General features: G+C 37.7%; 1 protein-coding gene across 1 annotated transcript; it reads right to left on the bottom strand.

Annotated features, from left to right (window-relative positions):
* Positions 1–541: 541 nt before the first annotated feature.
* Positions 542–17,319, bottom strand: LOC122219331 (putative olfactory receptor 2B8). The gene is made up of 3 exons (XM_042937503.1): positions 17,228–17,319; positions 4,093–4,135; positions 542–1,692 (listed from the first exon to the last, which is right to left on the bottom strand). The coding sequence occupies exon 3, from the start codon at positions 1,583–1,585 to the stop codon at positions 626–628; it is 960 nt and encodes a 319-aa protein (XP_042793437.1). The 5' UTR covers positions 1,586–1,692; positions 4,093–4,135; positions 17,228–17,319; the 3' UTR covers positions 542–625.
* Positions 17,320–21,780: the final 4,461 nt, after the last annotated feature.

The raw sequence follows: 21,780 nt of genomic DNA on the forward strand, positions 1-21,780 counted from the left end.
GCTAAAAGAGGCTGCTAGAAGGGTCGGATAAATGAACAAACAGGCAGAGGTCTTGCAGAGAGCTCTCTATACATCCACGCCTTTTTTTTCCAGAACTGTGTCAATGCTCATAGCATGGACGTGGCTCTCTGAGGATGCTTCATTCTAATATTGACTAAAATGAGGTCAGAGGTACAACAGCTATACTGACAACACAAGAAAATATGGGTGGAGGAAATGAAGTTCCCTCTTGAGTATAAGGGCATTCTTCTAATTTTGTGGCATAATGTAGTTATTTCAGACAGTCCTCTTCCTGTTTTTTAAACAAGTCTCAAGATTAGCCCCTTAATCATCAGTTTTAATGTGCCATGTGATAAGAAAACTTACTTGGTTATTAATTTTAAGACTTCATTGGAAAAGACAGCATGGTAACAAATGCAATACTTTACTAAAATCTATGAATATTCATTATCTATTTTTAGACCTCTTTCATTATTTTAGGGGGAGAATAGTCAGCATTTTATTTCCTCTGAAATACAAAGGTAATAGGAATAACAGGCAGCCACTGTTATTGGGACCGTGGTGATGGTGTCCATGGCAGGCATTCTGGGAGTGAGGAACACGAATTGCAAGGAACCACCTTCTCCTAAGCCGTGCTCCACCCCTGCTCTTCTCTCCCCAGTAGCTTCTTTACTGCTCCCTTCACATCCCTGTTTCTCAAGGTGTAGATAAGAGGGTTAAGCATTGGAGTTACAAGTCCATAAAAGAGAGCAAGAAGCTTGCCCTTCAGTTTGGCTGAATTGCTCTTGGGCACCATATATGCATAACCACTGATAGCTGAGCCATAGAACATAACGACCACCAGCAGATGAGACCCACATGTGTTGAAGGCTTTCTTGCGACCCTCAGTAGATTGGATCCCAACCACTGCTCTGACAATGTTGATGTAAGAGAACAGAATTAATCCCACAGGGATGACTTTTATGATCACCACAGCTGCATACATCTCGACTTCGTTGGTCCGTGTATCAACACATGATAATTGAAGCATGGCAGGTACCTCACAGAAGAAATTTTCTACCCGATATTGACCACAGCGAGGTAACAAGAAAGTTAACACTGTTTGCACCAAGGAGTTACTGAAACCTGTTCCCCAAGCCACCGCTGCCATTTGTTGGCAAAACCGCGAGTTCATGATAACTATGTAATGGAGAGGCCGGCAGATAGCGACATAACGATCAAAGGCCATTATTGAGAGAAGTATGCATTCAGTGGATCCTAAGCCAAGGAAGACGAAAAGCTGAGCTATGCATCCCGTGTAGCTGATGTTTCTGCGGTGGCTCTGTATGTTGACCAGCATCTGCGGGACAGTGGAGGTAGTGTAGCAGAGGTCCAAGAAAGAGAGATTAGCCAGAAAGAAATACATGGGTGTGTGGAGTCTGGGATCAAGGTGTGACAAGAAAATGATGGCTGAATTTCCGAGGAGGGTCATTATGTAGAAGGTGGAGACAGCCACAAAAAGAACCATTTCTAGTCTGGGCCATTCAGAGAAGCCCACCAGAACAAAGCCGTCGGGGTGAGAAAAGGTGTTGTTGAATCTTCCCATTTCTGGAACACTACTTGCCAGAAACAACACAGTCAGAATCCTGGGAGCTTTGTGATCCTGTGGTTAGAACCTGATGCTGGCTTGTGGACTTACAAGCAACACAGAAGCTGGGCAGGGGATGTGAAACAGAGAAAATAATTAACATACTGCGTTTTATAACTTCAGCAAGAATAATGAGAATTAACAATTACATTATCTGTATCTTAACAACCATGTTTTGTTTTGTTTTGTTTTTGTTTTTTTTTTAACAACCATGTTTTAATCCTTGATCTTCATTTAGTTTGCTAAGTGGGAGTATTGCAAAGATCAAGATAGTAAAGAGGCATTACTAATTATTTGTTACAGAAAGAAGGTATCATATCTGTTAGGATTGGGAGAAACCGAAACATTGGAGCTTCAATAAATCTCTAATTTACTCAATTTTTTCTAACTTAATTCCTTTCAATTCATTTTTCTTGCTGATTTTTAATGGATTTCTATTATAGCATGTAAAATTACCACCCTTGAAAGTCACTATCAGTGAAGGTAAATTCTCCTTTCTTCTCCTGGTAATTAAGTCAATATGGCTAAAACCCCAAGGACCCAAGGTAATGCACTCATGGAATTAATTTATCATGATATTTAGCCAAAGGGTAATTAGTAGGAGTTAACACAGCTAGGACTAATAGCACAAACATTTTCACTTAGTTTACTTATGTCAAAAGCACTTTTATATTTGTATCAAATATCATGAACTAAAAAAAAGTGTGGTATTCATTGATGGCCTCACTGTTCCTTCCATTAAGCCACACCTCCAAGTACAAAGATTTTCAAAACAGGCTGTCCTGTAATAAAGCTTCAGTATAATATAATCTTCTGTTTTCTGGAAACTGTGATTACACAATGGACAGAGCTGTGAAGAACATTATATAGATTCTCCAGTGTGAGTCCTGGATGTGATAATTACCAAATATATGACCTTGCACATACACACACACATGCTGGGCATGTGCTTCATTTTCCTTATGTATCAAGCAAATATATAATTCAGGAATGTTGTACTCAAACTTTGAGCAACGTACAATGCATCACATAAATATAAGTATTACTATTAAGATAATAATTGTCAGTCAAGAAGTGATTCCGTGAGTGAAGGGCTTTTATAAACACTTTAATTTTTAGAGAAGGTAAATTCTTTTTTTTTAAATTTTTTAGTATTTATTTATTCTTCAGAGAAAGAGAGTGCAAACAGGGGAGGGGGAGAGAGAGGGAGACACAGAATCTGAAGCAGGCTCCAGGCTCTGAGCTGTCAGCACAGAGCCTGACAACAGGGCTCAAACCCACAAACCATGAGATCATGACCTGTGCCAAAATCGGACGCTTAACCAAATGAGCCACCCAGGAGCCCCTCCTTAAGAAAACATTCTAGATGTATGACTAAATGCACAAAAATATTTACATGCTAGGATAAACATCATTGCTATATGTACATTATGGGAAAATTAGAAAAAATAAGCTTGATGTTTCAGAACAGAGAAATGTCAAAGATCATGTATCCATTGATTAGATTATTACATAGTCAATAAAATTAATTTTAAATATGTAATACCTATTCATGATGCTTACAATGTCTTAGTGTATGGGCAGGAATAATATAAAATATGAAATATTTTCCAAATATTGCTGAAATATATGTAAATGTAAGCATACAAAAGCATTGGAAAACACTACAAGAATGATAATTTAGATTATCTGTGACTTTGGGATTATTAATAGTTTTCATTATGTAATTGTGTTCTGCATTTCCAAATTTTATTCAGTGATTAGGCGTTCTTTTTACAATTAGCCAGTAAACACTGGATGTTAAACAAGGCACCTGGCCCAAGGAGCAACCCTGTGTAATCCTACTTTGTTCTGGTTATACTGAATAGTCCTTGCCGAGCTATATGCCATGGTCTTGCTATTGTATATGTTAGAACTCCTGGTGCTTGTTATTAATTTCTTCACTGCTATACAATCTACTGATTTTGTGCTTTAAATGTTCTCACTCCAGAGTATTGATTAAATCATTCAAAGAGGCAGTCACTGAGAGTAGAGGCCGCATATATTCTATTTTTATACTATTAGTTTACTGTCCTTGAACAATTGACTCAGGTAATTTTCACATGAGGGTTGTTAGGGAGATTCAATGAGTTGATGTAGAACAGCACAGAGGTGGATAGAATAAAGGATTTAAATCCTAATTGTTTTTATTGTGGCACGTATCTCCCCATGACCACTAAAATACTTTGGTCATCAATTTATTTATAATTAATCATATCCATAGTACAAATATGCAGAATTATTTTATAGGCAGGAAGGAATAATGAAAGTTTAGGTACTTTGGGTTAAATTATTATCCTGATAAAATGTACACTGTTCCCATAGATACATCATTCACCACTCATATTGTGATTTGTTTGATAGGAGGGAAAAGAGAAGTTATCGCATAGCCTATAAAAGCTTCTGAGTATGGGGCAGGGTCCTACCTTCAGATGGTGCAGAGAAGTTTTGAGACCCAGACAAGTTGACCTGAAGGAAGAAAGGCAGTGAAAATAGAAATGAAGTCTCCAAAGCCCAGTTTCACCCAATTCAAAATTTAGTCTGAGCCAGTTGTAATGTCCACACCTTCAAAGGATATTATTCACTACTCTTTTTGAAAGAAAGAAAGAGAAGGAGAGACAGGGAGGAAGGAAGAAAGGAAGGAAAAGGAAAATTTTGATTTTAATGACATTTCCTGGAAACAATAATTGTTAAAAAGAACTTTTATAATAATACAAGAGACAGATTTCAAAGACTAAGAATCATGAAGATGTATTCAGAAATATGTTTACATCCTAATTCATCTAAATTACATTAAATAAATACCTCACAACAATCATTTGAAATGAATTTTCCTCAAGCTGTCTTAGCATAAAGTATATTTTTAAGTGCATAATTTCTTAGTGTCAAATAGTGTGAAATGTTTTTTCTTTCCTTATCTTTAGTAGAATAGGAGCGGTGACCAAGAGGCATAATTAAAATGGTCCTGAAAAAAAAGTGTATCTCTTTGTATCATTTATGATGCCTAATGGGTGTAATAATACCGTGCATGCCAGCAAACTTCCTGGACTATTGTGTCACTAAAATGAGTTTGTAGTGTCCCTAAACCACTGGTAATCATTTCCAGGTTGCTAATCACGTACATGCAGTAATATGGTTCCTTGGTAAATAGGGGTTCATCCACTTGATTATTGAGGTCATTTCCCAAACCTCTAAGCAGATGTCTTACCAAGTCTACATTGTTTTGGGGGAAGAGATCACTCATGCTTCCAGAGAATTGCCCAGCATAATTTCCCACTACTGTCGTTAGACCTTCCCATAAGTAGCAATCCCAAAATTAAAAAAAAAAAATTGTCCAACTTAAACTCAGCACCTTACTTTACTCTTGTTACTTAAATATTTGAATATCACTATTATTCTTTTTCTTTTACTCTAAATAAGTTTTATTCCTAAATTATTTTTAATCCACATGCCATGATCATCCCTCCCCTCTGCTGTACTCTGTAGCCTGTTTCCCTAAGACAAACCCATTGTTGTCGAAATGACCTCCAGTAAGGAAAAATTTCAGTCTCTAAGGTCAAGGAGAGCATAACCAGTAAAAGTAATTTCCCTCTCTCAGAACTGAGGCTCCTTGTGCTCTGAAAGTGTCTCTGATGTTCCTTGTGCCCTTATCTCTTGGGTTTGTGGCATTGTCCAAAGTCATGTTTCACTCCCCGAAATCTCCTTGTCTTCTCCACCATTTGAAATATTACAGGGGTACCTGGGGTCTCCCTGTCTTTTAATCCTCAGGAAATGTGACTATAGGATTGGGGCTAGAAATTTTGACATCAGGGAACCAATCTCCCATTTGCAATTAAGCAAAACTCATGGAGAAAGGAGTTTGGGCCATGGGGAAAATATTAAAAAGTAGTATCATAAGTGGTTTACAAAGCAAATGAATCCTCCTGAATTCTGCCATTTGGTTCTCCTTCCTATAGAATAAATCCTGCATTTCAGAGTTAGCTCTTCCCCAGATTTTTTTCTACCTCTATATTTATGAACACTTAAGCTACTTTCCAGCTTCAAGGAAAATTTCAGATCCAACTATAACTTTCTTAGGGTCATTTTATTGAAATAGTTATTTTTTTCCACAAGGAATCAATGCTTCCTTGAGGGCTGAAAATTGTAGGAAAAAATATATTCTCTGGATTGAATTTTAAATCCATAGTCCCTCTTAGTAGTTATACATACCTAACTTGTAAATCTTAAAGTGAATATTTAATGTTTACTTTGTGCGAGTTATTTTTTCACTAGAGCTTAAGATGAAATACATCATTTACTTCTCCCTAGAGCCTCACCAATATAGTATATTGTCAACTTTTGGGATTTTGTTTCTCTTTCTTTCTTTCTTTTCTGGGCTGTAAATACTCTATTTTATTTTTTTAAAGATATAAGTGTGTTTATATTTATTCATTTATTTTTAGTTAATTGGATTTCTTTTTCAAACTGATAGTTGAGAAATGGTATCTTATTGCCATTTTATTTTGCATTTTTTATTTTGAATGAGACTGATATTCTTTTTATATATTTAAAGGCCATTTAACCATTTGTGAAATATCTGCCCATACTTGAAGATGCTGCTGCCCATTTCACTATTAGCTTGTAAATATTTTTCTTCTTGATTTTGGGGAGCTCTTTATATATTAGGGGGTTGGCCCTTTGGCAACAATGTAAAATTAATTTTTTTGGTTGTCATGGGTGGTTTGACCTTTCTTGTTACATTTTTCCCATTGAATTATACATGCAGAAAAATGTAAAACTCCTAAGTGTAGCTCAATGAATTTTGATCAATGAATTTTGAGAGTATAAAGACTCCTGTAAGCACACACAGAGCCAAGAGAGAATATATCTACCAAGTCAAAAGTTCCCTGTGTGGCTCATCCAAGTCACTATCCCCTCCAACATGATTTTATTATTGAAATTATAAGTCATATTTGCTTTGTTTTGAAATTTACATAATTGAATTCATCTGGTATATACTATTTTGTATCTCAGCATTGTGTTTGCAAGGTTCACCTATGTTTTTACATGTACCATTAGTTCATTGATTCATATTACTGTATGCTTCTATATTTTTGAATATGATACAATCTATTTATTCTTACTATATTTGGAAAGTTGTATTGGTAGGTATTACAATATGGATATATCCAGTTGTACATGTCTTTCAGTGAACAAATTTATACATTTCTTTGGGTATATACCTAGGAGTAAAATTTCTGGCCTAGATGGTATTGAGATTATTTATTTTTAGTACAAACTGCTGACCAGTTTCTGAAGTAGTCAAGATAATTTATTCTCCCACCAGCATTTATAAACATTCGTTTCTACCATTCGTAGCCTCTTCAATTGGTAACATCAGCTTTTGAAAACAGTATCCTTTCTATTTGGCATGAAAGGGGTATCTTATTATGATTTAATTTTCATTTCCCAAATGACTGAAAAGATGAACAACTTTTCAAATTAGCCACTTATATACCCTCTTTTGTAAAATGTCTGTTCTTTTATCCGTTTTTTTCTATAAGAATTTATCTTTGTCTTACTGATTTCTAGGAGCTCTTTATATATTCTAGATACAAGTACTTACAAAATAAATGCACTAGAAATATTTTCTCCAATTCTGTAACTAATATTTTTACTCTTTTAATAGAGTTGTCTTAACTTTTACTGGGAATTTTTAAAGATAAGCAAATATAAGAGAATAATCAGAAGAGATCTGATGTATCCATCAGAGAGCTTCTAACAAGTATCAATAGATGGCCCAATTTGTCTAATTTATAACCCTTAACCACGTCAATACTTATTTTTGAACAAATCCCAAACATCATTTATGTCATGTGTGTATATTTCAGTATTCATCTTTCCTCATCTGCAGAGCCCCCAAACTGACCCCTGGGTATCCCTAATGCTCTATATACCTCAAGCACAGCCCTTGCACACCCCATGGCCAACTCCCAGATCACACTCCCATGGATGATGAGTGTGACCTTTGCAGATGGCTAGCAAGGAAGCACAGAAAGCCAGCCTGACTCTGTTGATTTGGGAGAAGGTTCACAAACATGAGCATTTCAGGGCACCAGCCCAGGGAAAACAAACAGGAGGTTATCAGCACTCAGCATGCTTTTGTGGGATTGACCACAAAAAGAAGACATACAATCTTAAGAATTGTGTACCTGCCAAGGGAGAACAGGAAGTAAAGAGTGGAAGCATCCACAGAAATGTTCTGAGAGCCTCATAATACCTGGCTAGATTGACCAATGAAGGTCTCTCTCTCTCAAAGCCAGTGAGTAAGGACTGGAGGAAGTGACTGCTTCTTCAAATGCAAAGACAGAAACACCAGACTTTAAGCAGTAGGAAACATCAAAGGATCATGACACCACCAAAGGAGAACAATAATTTTCCAGTGACCAACCTCAAAGAAGTGGAGATATATGAACTGCCTGACAGAGTATTCACAATAATTGTTTTAAGGAAGCTCAGTGAGCTACAAGAGAACAGAGTTAAACAATACAATGAAATTGGAAAAAATACATGAACAAAATGAGAGATTCAACAGAGACAGAAATCATAAAAAAGAACCAAATAAAATTGCTGAAGCTGAGTATTACAATTAATGAAATGAAAAAATAGCAGAAATGATCAAGCAGAAGAAAAAAAATCTGTATGCTGTAAGACAGATCATATGAAAAAACCAGTCAGGAAAGGAGAAAGAAAGAAGAAAGAAAGAAAAAGAGAAAGAAAGAAGAAAGAAAGAAAAAGAGAAAGAAAGAAGAAAGAAAGAAAAAGAGAGGAAGATGGCAGCATAGGAGGACGCTGGGCTCACCGTGTCCTGCTGATAGCTTAGATTACACCCACATCTGCCTAAATAACCCAGAAAACTGCCAGAAGACCAGCAGAACGGACTCTCTGGAACCAAGCTTAGACAAGAGGTCCAGGGAAGAGGGTGGGAAGGGCAGAGAGGTGGTATGCACTACACGGACTGGTGGGAGGGACCCGGGGTGGTGGAGGGGCAGCCTGCCCAGCAAGGTAGAGCCCCCGAGTCTGGCTTGCAAAAAGTGGAGGGGTAGACTTCGTGAGTTCCCACAGCCAGCGATACTTAACATTTGGAATGTTAAAAGTCAACAGCTCTGCTCTCGGAGAGCGAGGAGGGCAAGAGGACGCTGGGACAGAGAGTGGTTGAGTCCTGGAAAGACAGAGCTTGGCAGGGGAACAAAGGCACTGGCAAGCGCCATCTCCCCCTCCCATACCCCAGCCGAAATTCCAGTGGGAACCAGTTCCTGCCACTCAACTTGCTTGCACTGCACAAATGCCCAACGCTGTGCTTCTGTGGATCCATCCCTCTCATGGGACTGCCTCCCTCCCAGTGCTGCAGGGCAGCTCCTGCAGGGGACCACCCATGGCAAAGCAAGCTAAGCCTAAGCCTGCCTCTCCCCACCTCCCCCCCCCCCCGTCCCCGCCCCCGCCCCGGTGCACCTTGCAGATCCACCCCTCTAATACGCCCTGGCCAGATCCCATTGAAGCAGTACCACAAGCCTGGCAGTGTGCAAGCAGCCCAGATAGGGGCCAACCACTCCACAGTGAGTTCTGCCCCTGGGAGAGGGGAAGATAAGGTACACACCAGTCTGAATGTTGCCCCAGTGGTGGGCTGGGGGCAGACATTGGGTCTAACTGTGGCTCTGCCCACCAACGCAAGTTATTCTGGACAACCCAGGGGAAGTGCCCTGCAGTTTGGAGCTACCACAGGGACTACCCAAAGCGATGAAATGGAAGAATTCTCCTCGAAATAAACTCTAGGAAGTAGGGACAACTAATGAATTGATTAAAACTGATTTAAGAAATATAACGGAACAAGACTTTAGAATAATAGTCATAAAATTAATCGCTGGGCTTGAAAAAAGCAGAGAGGACAGAAGAGAATCTATTGCTACAGAGATCAAGGGACTAAAAAATAGTCATGAGGAATTTTAAAATGCTATAAATGAGGTGCAAAATAAAATGGAGGTGACTACAGCACAGATTCAAGAGGCAGAGGGGAGAATAGGTGAATTAGAAGATAAAATTATGGAAAAATAGGAAGCTGAGAAAAAGAGAGATAAAAAAATCCAGGAGTATGAGGGGAGAATTAGAGAACTAAGTGATGCAATCAAATGGAATAATATCCATATCATAAGAATTACAGAAGAAGAAGAGAGAGAAAGGGGCTGAAGGTGTATTTGAACAAATCATAGCTGAGAACTTGATCTGAGGAAGGAAAAAGGCATTGAAATCCAAGAGACACAGATAACTCCCTTAAGACATAACTTGAATCGATCTTCTGCATGACATATCGTAGTGAAACTGGCAAAATACAAGGATAAAGAGAGAATTTTGAAAGCAGCAAGGGATAAATGGTCCCTAACATACAAAGGTAGACACATAAGGGTAATAGCAGACCTATCTACTGAAACTTGGCAAGCCAGAAAGGAATGGCAGGAAATTTTCAGTGTGATGAACAGAAAAAAATATGCAGCCAAGAATCCTTTATCTAGCAAGTCTGTCATTCAGAATAGAAGGAGAGATAGAGATTTTCCCAAACAAACAAAAACTGAAGGAATTCATCACCACTAAACCAGACCTACAAGAGATCCCAAGGGGGATTCTGTGAGTGAAATGTTGCAAGGACCACAAAATACCAGAGACATCACTATAAGCATGAAACCTACAGATACACGATGACTCTAGACCCTATTCTTTCAAAAATAACACTGAATGTAAATGGACTAAATGCTCTGACCAAAAGACATAGGGTATCAGAATGGATAAAAAAACAAGACACATCCATTTTCTGTCTGCAAGAGACTCATTTTAGACCAGAGGACACCTTCAGATTGAAAGTGAGGGGATGGAGAACTATCTATCGTGCTACTGGAATTAAAAAAAAAAACCTGGGGTAGCCATACTTATATCAGACAAACTAGACTTTAATTTAAAGGCTGTAACAAGGGATGAAGAAGGACATTATATCATAATTACAGGGTCTATCCATCAGGAAGAGCTAACAATTATAAATGTCTGTGCGCCGAATACGGGAGCCCCCAAATATATAAAACAATTACTCACAAACATAAGCAACCTTATTGATAAGAATGTGGTAATTGCAGGGGACTTTAACACTCCACTTACAGAAATGGATAGATCAACTAGACACACGGTCAATAAAGAAACAAGGGCCCTGAATGATACATTGGATCAGATGGACTTGACAGATATATTTAGAACTCTGCATCCCAAAGCAACAGAATATACTTTCTTCTCAAGTGCACATGGAACATTCTCCAAGATAGATCACATACTGGGTCACAAAACAGCCCTTCATAAGTATACAAGAATTGAGATCATACCATGCACACTTTCAGACCACAATGCTATGAAGCTTGAAATCAACCACAGGAAAAAATCTGGAAAACCTCCAAAAGCATGGAGGTTAAAGAACACCCTACTAAAGAGTGAATGGGTCAAGCAGACAATTAGAGAAGAAATTAAAAAATATATGGAAGGAAATGAAAATGAAAATGCAACAATCCAAACGCTTTGGGATGCAGCGAAGACAGTCCTGAGAGGAAAATACATTGCAATCCAGGCCTATCTCAAGAAACAAGAAAAATCCCAAATACAAAATCTAATAGCACACCTAAATGAAATAGAAGCAGAACAGCAAAGACACCCCAAACCCAGCAGAAGAGGAGAAACAATCCAGATCAGAGCAGCAATAAATAATATAGAATCTACAAAAACTGTAGAGCAGATCAATGAAACCAAGAGTTGGTTTTTTGAAAAAATAAACAAAATTGACAAACCTCTAGCCAGGCTTCTCAAAAAGAAAAGGGAGATGACCCATATAAATAAAATCATGAATGAAAATGGAATTATTACATCCAATCCCTCAGAAATACAAGCAATTATCAGGGAATACTATGAAAAATTATATGCCAACAAACTGGACAACCTGGAAGAAATGGACAAATTCCTAAGCACCCACACACTTCCAAAACTCAAACAGGAAGAAAGAGAAAACTTGAACAGACCCATAACCAGCAAAGAAATTGAATCAGTTATCAAAAATCTCCCAACAAATAAGAGTCCAGTAACAGATGGCTTCCCTGGGGAATTCTACCAGACATTTAAAGCAGAGATAATACCTATCCTTCTCAAGCTGTTCCAAAAAATAGAAAGGGAAGGAAAACTTCCAGACTCATTCTATGAAGCCAGCATTACTTTGATTCCCAAACCAGACAGAGACCCAGCAAAAAAAGAAAACTACAGGCCAATATCCCTGATGAATATGGATGCAAAAATTATCAACAAGATACTAGCAAATAGAATTCAGCAGCATGTAAAAAGAATTATTCACCATGATCAGGTGAGATTCATTCCTGGGCTGCAGGGCTGGTTCAACATTCACAAATCAATCAATGTGATGCATCACATTAATAAAAGAAAAGATAAGAACCATGTGATCCTTTCAATCAATGCAGAAAAAGCATTTGACAAAATTCAGCATCCTTAATAAAAACCCTCGAGAAAGTCGGTATAGAAGGAACATACTTAAACATCATAAAAACCATTTATCAAAAGCCCGCAGCTAATATCATCCTCAATGGGGAAAAACTCAGAGCTTCCCTCTGAGATCAGGAACTTGACAGGGATGTCCACTCTCATCGCTCTTGTTTAACATAGCATTTGAAGTTCTAGCATCAGCAATCAGACAACAAAAGGAAATCAAAGGCATCAAAATTGGCAAAGATGAAGTCAAGCTTTCGCTTTTTGCAGATGACATGATATTCTACAAGGAAAACCCGATGGACTCCATCAAAAGTCTGATAGAACTGATACATGAGTTCAGCAAAGTCGCAGGATACAAAATCAATGTACAGAAATCAGTTGCATTCTTATACGCTAATAATGAAGCAGCAGAAAGACAAATAAAGAAACTGATCCCATTCACAATTGCACCAAGAAGCATAAAATACCTAGGAATAAACCTAACCAAAGATGTAAAAGATCTGTATGCTGAAAACTATAGAAAATTTATGAAGGAAATTGAAGAAGATACAAAGAAATGGAAAAAACATTCTGTGCTCATGGATTAGAAGAAGAAATATTGTTAAAATGTCAGTACTACCCAAATCAATCTACATATTCAATGCAATCCCAATCAGAATTGCACCAGCATTCTTCTCAAAGCTAGAACAAGCAATCCTAAAATTTGTATGAAACCACAATAGACCCTGAATAGCCAAAGTAATAGTGAAGAAGACCAAAGCGGGAGGCATCACAATCCAGACTTTAGCCTCTATTACAAAGCTGTCATCATCAAGACAGCATGGTATTGGCACAAAAACAGACACATAGACCAATGGAATAAAATAGAGACTCCAGAATTGGACCCACAAAAGTATGGCCAACTAATCTTTGACAAAGCAGGAAAGAACATCCAATGGAAAAAAGTCTCTTTAACAAATGGTGCTGGGAGAACTGGACAGCAACATGCAGAGGAGTGAAACTAGACCACTTTGTTACACCATTCACAAAAATAAACTCAAAATGGAAAAAGGACCTGAATGTGTGACAGGAAACCATAAAAACTCTAGAGGAGAAAGCAGGAAAAATCCTCTATGACCTCAGGCACAGCAATTTCTTACTTGGCACATCTCCAAAGGCAAGGGAATTAAAAACAAAAAAGAACTACTGTGACCGCATGAAGATACAAAGCTTCTGCACTGCAAAGGAAACAATCAACAAAACTAAAAGGCAACCAATGGAATGGGAAAAGATATTTGTAAATGACATACTGGACAAAGGGCTAGTATCCAAAATCTATAAAGAGCTCACCAAACTCCACATCTGAAAACAAATAATCCAGTGAAGAAATGGGTAGAAGACATGAATAGACACTTCTCTAGTGAAGACTTCCAGATGGCCAACAGGCACATGAAAAGATGCTCAACATCACTCTTCATCAGGGAAATACAAATCAAACCACATTCAGATACCACCTCACGCCAGGCAGAGTGGCTAAAATGAACAAATCAGGAGACTATAGATGCTGGAGAGGATGTGGAGAAATGGGAACCCTCCTGCACTGTTGGTGGGAATGCAAACTGGTGCAGCTGCTCTGGAAAACAGTGTGGATGTTCCTCAAAAATTAAAAATAGATGTACTCTATGACCCAGCAATAGCACTTCTAGGAATTTACCCAAGGGATACAGGAGTGCTGATGCATAGAGGCACTTGTACCCCAATGTTTATAGCAGCACTTTCAACAATAGCCCAAATTATGGAAAGAGCCTAAATGTCCATCAACTGATGAATGGATAAAGAAGTTGTGGTTTATATGTACAGTAGAATACTACTTAGCAATGAGAAAGAATGAAATATGGCCTTTTGTAGCAACGTGGATGGAACTGGAGAGTGTTATGCTAAGTGAGATAAGTCATACAGAGAAAGACAGATGCCATATGTTTTCACTCTTGTGTGGATCCTGATAAACTTAACAGAAGACCATGTGGAGGGGAAGGGGGAAAAATAAAGAGAGGGAGGGAGGCAAACCATAAGAGACTCTTAAAAACTGAGAACAAACTGAGGGTTGATGGGGGTGGGAGGGAGGGGAAAGTGTGTGATGTGCATTTAGGAGGGCACCTGTTGGGATGAGCCTGGGTGTTGTATGGAAACCAATTTGACAATAAATTTCATATAAAAAAAAGAAGAGAAAGAAAGAAGAAAATAAAAGCACTGTCGTAATGAAGCCAATGTGAATTATGGGAAACTATGAAATTATGAACAATATCAAATTAATTAGTGATTTCAAAATTCTAACAGTATCCCCCTATATACAGGAGATACGTTCCAAGACCCCCAGGAGATGCCTGGAATCCCAGATAGGATGAAATCCTATATATACTATGTTTTTCTGATACATACCTATGATAAAGTCATTTTATAAATTAGGCACAGTAGGAGATTAACAATAATGAGTAATAATAACATAGAACAATAATAATAATATACTGTAACTAAAGTTATGTGAATGTGATCCTTCTCTCTCAGTATATCTTATTGTGCTGTACTCACCCTTCTCTTTGTGATGCAGTGAGATGATAAAATGCCCACAACATGAGATGAAGGAGGTGAAGGACACAGGCTCTGTGATGTAGCATTAGGCTACTACTGACCTTCTGACGATATACATCAGAGGAAGATCACCTGCTTTCACACCATGGCTGCCTACAGGTAAGTGAAACTGCACAAGGCAAAACCACAGATTAAGGGAAGCTGCTGTAAAAGGATCAAATGGGATCAATGGTCAAATGGGATTTATCTGTGCGGCGCAAGGATGCTTCAGCAACACACAAATCCATAGAGGTGGTGCACCACAGTAACAGGATGGAGGCTAAAATTCCTCTGTTCATCTCATTAGGTACAGAAAAAGCATTTAGCAAAATTTGACATCCTTTCATGATTAAAAACTCTCATCCAGTTAGATATGGAGGGACATACCTCATCGTAATAAAGACCATATATGCCAAGCCTACAGCTAACCTCGTACTCTGTGATGAAAACTAAGTGTTTCCTTTAAGATCAGAAACAAGACAAGGGTACCTCTCTCACCACTTGTATTCAACATAGTATGTAAAGTATTAGCCAGAGCAATTAGGCAAGAAAAATAAATAAAAGGATTCAAAACAGGAAAGGAAGAAGTGAAATTGTCTCTGTTTGCAGATAATATGATATATATATATATGTGTGTGTGTGTATATACATATGTATATATATGTATGTGTGTATATATATATATATAGTATACACTAAATGTATATATGTGTGTATATATACATATATAGTATACACTATATACTGTATAGTATATATATATACTGTACATATATATATGTATATATATACATATATACTATACTATACTATGCTATATATACTATATATATATGTATATATATACATATATACATATACATATATATACATATATATATACTATACATATATATATACTATATACTATATAGTATACACTATATATATATAAAAAATATATATATACATATATATGTATATATATGTGTGTGTATATATATATAGTATACACTAAATATATATATGTGTGTATATATACATATATAGTATACACTAAAGACTCCATAAAAAATCTGTTAGCACTAATAAATGAATTCAGCAAAGTTGCAGAATACAAAGTCAACATGCAGAAATCAGCTATATTTCTCAACACTAACAAGAACTATCTGAGAGAGAAATTAACAGAGCAATCCCACTTACAACAGCCCCACAAACAGTAAAATATTTAGGAATAAATTCAACCAAAGAGATGAAAGTTCTGTGCATGGAAAAACATTAAGATATTGATGAAAAACAAACTGAAGGAAGCTGTAAGAAATGGAAAAGGTGGATTGAATGCTAATGTGATAGGAATTACTGTCTGAATTTTCCAACCTTTAATGGTAGCAATGTCTGTGATTGCCCTGGAGCTTCAGTTTATTATTTAGAAGTGGTGGAGAGGGGGCACCTCTTACCTCTTACCTTTCTTTCTGCAATAGTCTATATTCGATGAATATGTTTCCCTTTTCCTGTTGTACCCTGTAAAATGCCAAGGCTAAAGGTAGAGTTGTATACATAATTATGGTAATGTCTCTAGTCTTTCCTCAAGGAGACTGAGGTTTTTTTTCATCCAATGACCTCTGGGCCTGTTAATTGGCTGTTAACTAAAATCTAACCCCCAAAGGGATTGTATTAGGAAGTGTGTGTGTGTGTGTAGGGGGGTCATTAGCTTTAGATAAGGTCCTGAGGGTGAAGCCCCATGATGGCATTAGTGTCCTTGTAAGAAGCGAAGTCCACAGCCCCCTCTCTCTGCCATGTGAGGACACAGCAGAAGACAGCCGCCCCAAGCCAGGAGGCAGGCACTGAATCTGCCAGGACCCTGATCTTCGACTTCCCAGTCCCCAAAACCTCAAGAAATAAATGTTTGTTGTTTAAGCCACCCATTATGTAGTATTTTGTGATAGTATCCCAAGCTGACATAATGCCCAGCATAAAATAAAGTTTCAAATTATAAGTCACATTAGCAAGCAAGAAAAGTAATCAGGGGAACCACCCAAAAGAGGCACACCCACAGATGTCCTTGCCATTAGAATGATCAGACAGGGGCTTTTAAAAAACTATAATGATTACATTCAAAATTTTTGTGGTAAAGGAAGACCATGAACAAATGAGAAGCTTCAGCAGAGAGATGAGCATTATGCAAAAGAAGCAAGTGAAAATGTTAGATATGAAAAATGCAATATCAAAAAACATAAAGCAGAGCATACATATTCCATAGGGTACTAACTCTTCCAGCATATAAATAATTGAAGCCCCAAATGTGCCAAGAGAAGTAAAGAGCTGGAGAGATTGTTTGATTTAGTCCATTATCTTGGACTTTTACAAAATTGATGAACAATAGCACCACAAACTGAAGAAAAAAACAAAACTCACCAAACCCAAAGCAAGATGAATACAAATAAAATCACATGTAGCCACCATATTGATGGTAAACCAAAGGCAATTAGAAAAGCCTAGAAGAGGGGTGCCTGGGTGGCTCAGTCGGTTAAGCGGCCGACTTCGGCTCAGGTCAGGATCTCGCGTGATCTCGCGTGAGTTGGAGCCCCGTGTCGGGCTCTGTGGTGACAGCTCAGAGCCTGGAGCCTGTTTCAGATTCTGTGTCTCCCTCTCTCTGACCCTACCCCATTCATGCTCTGTCTCTCTCTGTCTCAAAAATAAATAAACATTAAAAAAAAATTAAAAAAAAAAAAAGCCTAGAAGAAACCAGGCAAAAGTAAACACTGAGTAGAGGGTAGTAGTCATAATGACGATGAGTGACTTTACCATGAGAAACACTGATAATAAAATGTCGTCTTTCAGATGCTAGAAAAAGCTATCGACCTACAGTATTATATTCAGTGAACATATTCTTCAAAATGAAGGGAATTTGAGGGTGTCTCAGATATTTTAAAATTAAAAATTCATCCGCAGGAGAAGACCACCACAAGAAGAGTTCAATAAACCTTCCAGACTCAAAGATGATTTTTTAAAACAAAAATAATGGGAGTGTGTTGTGTAGTGTTCAGCTGGTATTGAATGACAGTAAGGGGCCAGCAAGGAGCAGGACAGATGGAATTTATTGCTGTAGGTTTCTTACGTTGTTTCTGGTTAGAAAAAAATTGTTTGATGATGTCCTCTGATAGATTAAAATGTCTTTTAACTACTAAAACAACTTCAAAAAAAAGATACAGAGTAGTTTAAGAAGTTAGTAAAGGAGAAGAAATGTTAAAGAAGGCAGCAAAGGATGAACTGAACAAAAGCAGAATAGACAGGGCAAAGAGAAAACAATAAAACTGTAGGCTCAAACCCAATCACACTGTAAGTTACTTTATATTAAAATGGAAAATCACCCCAAACTAAAGGAAGAGATTGTTATGTTTAATAAATGACCAGACCCATCTATATCCTGTTTTCAGAGAAATGCACATTAAATATAAAATCACAGATAAATGGAAAGTAAAAGTGTTGGCAAACACAAGACAGAAAGCTGGCCTGATATTGACATCAAACAAAGTAGATCTCAAGACAAGAAGTCCTACATGTGGGACATTACACAGAGATTAAATTACCAAAACATGAATCCACAATAGTCATAAATGAGTGTGCAACTGATAACAGAGCCTCAAATTCACGAAGCAAAAGTTGGACATGTTAAAGGGCAAATAGAAAAATGTGCAAACACAGGTGGAGATATCAACACATCTCTCTCAATGAATAGAACTAGACAAAAAATCATAATGGTATAAAATGTATCTGAAAACCACTGTCCATCAACTTGAACTAATTGAAATATATCTCTATCTATCTATCTATCTATCTATCTATCTATCTATATCTAGATATATATCTTCCTCTCTGCCCATCCCCTGCTTGTGCTCTCTCTAAACAAACAAACAAAAAACATTAAAAATAATACTATCAGAATTCACCTAAGAAGAAATAGCAAGGTTTAAATGGCCCTGTGTATACTAAGGAATGAAATTGTTATCCAGTATCTTGCTCTGTTTGGATTTTCCAGGAAGCCAATGAGACGAGAACACGAGCTACAGGTTGTGAAGAGAGTGCCCTTGGGGTTAATGTCCATGGAACAGAAAGGAAGGAAGCGGGATTGGGGACAGCAAGAAGTACAGCCAGGACTCAGAGTCAAAGGGGGCCTTAGTGGCCTTGCAGAAGGTTCTGGAGACAGTCTTGGTCTGCAGAACTCTCCGGAGATGGCTCAGGTGGGCAGGGGCTTTATCCCCAGCCAACCAGTCACTAGGAGCATGTGGCCCTGAGAAGGCAGGTTTTCAGCTAAGGCAGCCCTTGGTGGGGCAGCCCTTGTTATGAGACATAACAGCTGAAAACATCCTCAGACGCTGAAGAAATAAGTCCTTTGTTCCTCAAGGGGCATCATCACAGCGTCCACCATGAACTTTCTCAAAGAAACCTCCAAGCCCAGACGATTTCATCAGTAAATCCCACCAAACATTATAAAGGAAATAATACCAATCTCAAATAAGCTGTTTAAAAATATAGAGAGACAGTGCTTGCTAACTCATTTAGTGAGGTCAATAGAATCCTGATAGAAGAACATGACAGTGACATACAATGAAAAGAAAATTACAGACCAGCGTCTTTCATGAACACAAATGCCAAAATCCTCATCAAAATATTAACAGACTGAGTGGATGAAAATGTGGTATAGATACACAATGGAATATTACTCAGCTATAAACACAGATGAGATCTTGCCATTAATGACAACATGGATGGGCCTAGAAGGTGTATACAAAGTGAAATATGTCAGTCAGAGAAAGACAAATACCATATGATTTCACTCACATGTGGAATCTAGACACAACAAAACAAAGCAAATGAACCAACAACATTACCACCAGAAACAGACTCATAAATACAGAGAACAAACTGGTAATTGCCAAAAGAGTAGGGACGGGGGTGGGAAAAATAGGTGAAGAATATTAAAGGCACAAACTTCCAGTTATAAAATAAATAAGTCACAGGAATGAAAAGTGAAGCATAGAGAACATAGTGAATAAAATTGTAATAATGTTGTATGGTGACAGACAGTGATTAACTTGCCATGGTGAGCATTGCATGTGTAGAATTGTTGAATCCTATGTTGTATGCCTGAAGCCAACATCACATTGTGTGTCAACTATACATCAATAAATACATTACTGCAGATTAAAGGGGGTGATAGACCATGATTAAGTAGGGTTCATCCCATTGTCTAAACCATCCAGTGTGTGGTGTTTTCTTATGGCAGCCCTGGAGCACTAAGACACCCTCTCCAAGATCACATTCGCAGATTCTCAGTGAGCGTTCTTGGGGGACTGCCTTTCGACCAACCACAGACCCCTACACTGACGACCACAAAGGATGGGGAGGGAAAGTGACAAAGGCTAAAAGGTAAGACCTACCATACTCATTATTGGAAAACTCGATATTAAGATGTCCATGATTTTTATACTAATTTATAATGAAAATCTCAGCAAGTTTTTTTTTTAAGAAATTGATATGCTGAATTTAAAAATTCAAAATATAACAAAAAAGGAAGCCTCTGTTTATCTTGTTGTAGAGTCAGGCTCCTAATTTTTTTATGCAATTTACTCTGTAGAATCAAAAGTAAGTTATCTCCATGACTCCTATTTCTGCTTTTCTGAGACTCCACACAGAGATGCAGGACGATTAACATTGCCAGCCTTCATTCCCCATTCCTGTTGTTGAAACAAGAGGCTGTCTTTTCTTCAAGCCAGCCACTTGTTTGGAGGAAGCTGGCTTTTTCAGTCCATTTTGAGCTCAGCAGTGATGGACATTCTCTATCTTAAGCCCTTGCTTTGGTCCTTCTCGTGTCTGGGACCATTATTTAATGATTCTGGTTTTCAAGTATATTTTAGATTATTGTGCTTCTGTTCTCCTTATTAGTTTTGGGTCTCTTTCTAAGAGGGGAACAGGAAAGACATTTTATTCAACCATAAGAACATTGAAATGTTTGCTGTCATTGATGATCAATCTCCAAGATCATTAGTGAACTGATGCTCTATGTTCCTATAAAATAAATCTCCCAGCAAGGGAAACTAGCCAAAATATTTTTTGTAACCCATGTCTAGTGGTAGTTACAAGGGGTTACATTATATAACATGAATCACAACATTTATTTTTCCTTTTATTTTCAAACTTTTATTTAAATTTTGGTTAACGTATTGTGCAATATTGGATTCAGGAGTAGAATACAGTAATTCGTCACTTACCTACGACACCCAGTGCTCATCCCAACAAGTGTCCTCCTTAATACTCATCACCCATCTAGCCCATCCCCCACCCTCCATCAACTCTGTTATCTGTCATTAAGAGTCTGTCTTGGTTTATTTCCCTCTCTCTTTTCTCCCTTCCTGTATACTCATCTGTTGTGTTTCTTAAATTCCACATGAGTGAAATTGTATGGCATTTGTCTTTCTCTGACTGACTTATTTCACTTAGCATTATACTCTCTAGCTTCATCCACATCATTGCAAATGGCAAGATTTCACTCTTTTTGATCACTGAGTAATATTCCATTGTGTATGTGTGTGTGTGTGTGTGTGTGTGTGTGTGTGTGCATATATGTGTATACCACATTTTTTTATCCATTCATCAGCTGATGGACATTTGGGCTCTTTCCATATTTTGACTATTGATAGTGCTGCTATAAACATTGGGGTGCAGGTGCCCCTATGAATCAGCATTTTTCTATCCTTTTGTATGAATACCTAGTAGTGCAATTGCTGGATCCTAGGGAGGTTCTATTTTTAACTTTTTGAGGAACCTCCATACTCTTCCCCAGAGCGGCTGCACCAGTTTGCATTCCCACCAACAGTGCAAGAGGCATCAAGAGGCAACATTTTTAAATTCTAAGCTATGTTTCTAGGTTTACATCTATCAAGTCATTACTGCTGTGATTTAGTTAA

This window comes from Panthera leo, chromosome B2, assembly GCF_018350215.1.
Source record: "Panthera leo isolate Ple1 chromosome B2, P.leo_Ple1_pat1.1, whole genome shotgun sequence".
In the NCBI taxonomy this organism is placed as follows: domain Eukaryota; kingdom Metazoa; phylum Chordata; class Mammalia; order Carnivora; family Felidae; genus Panthera; species Panthera leo.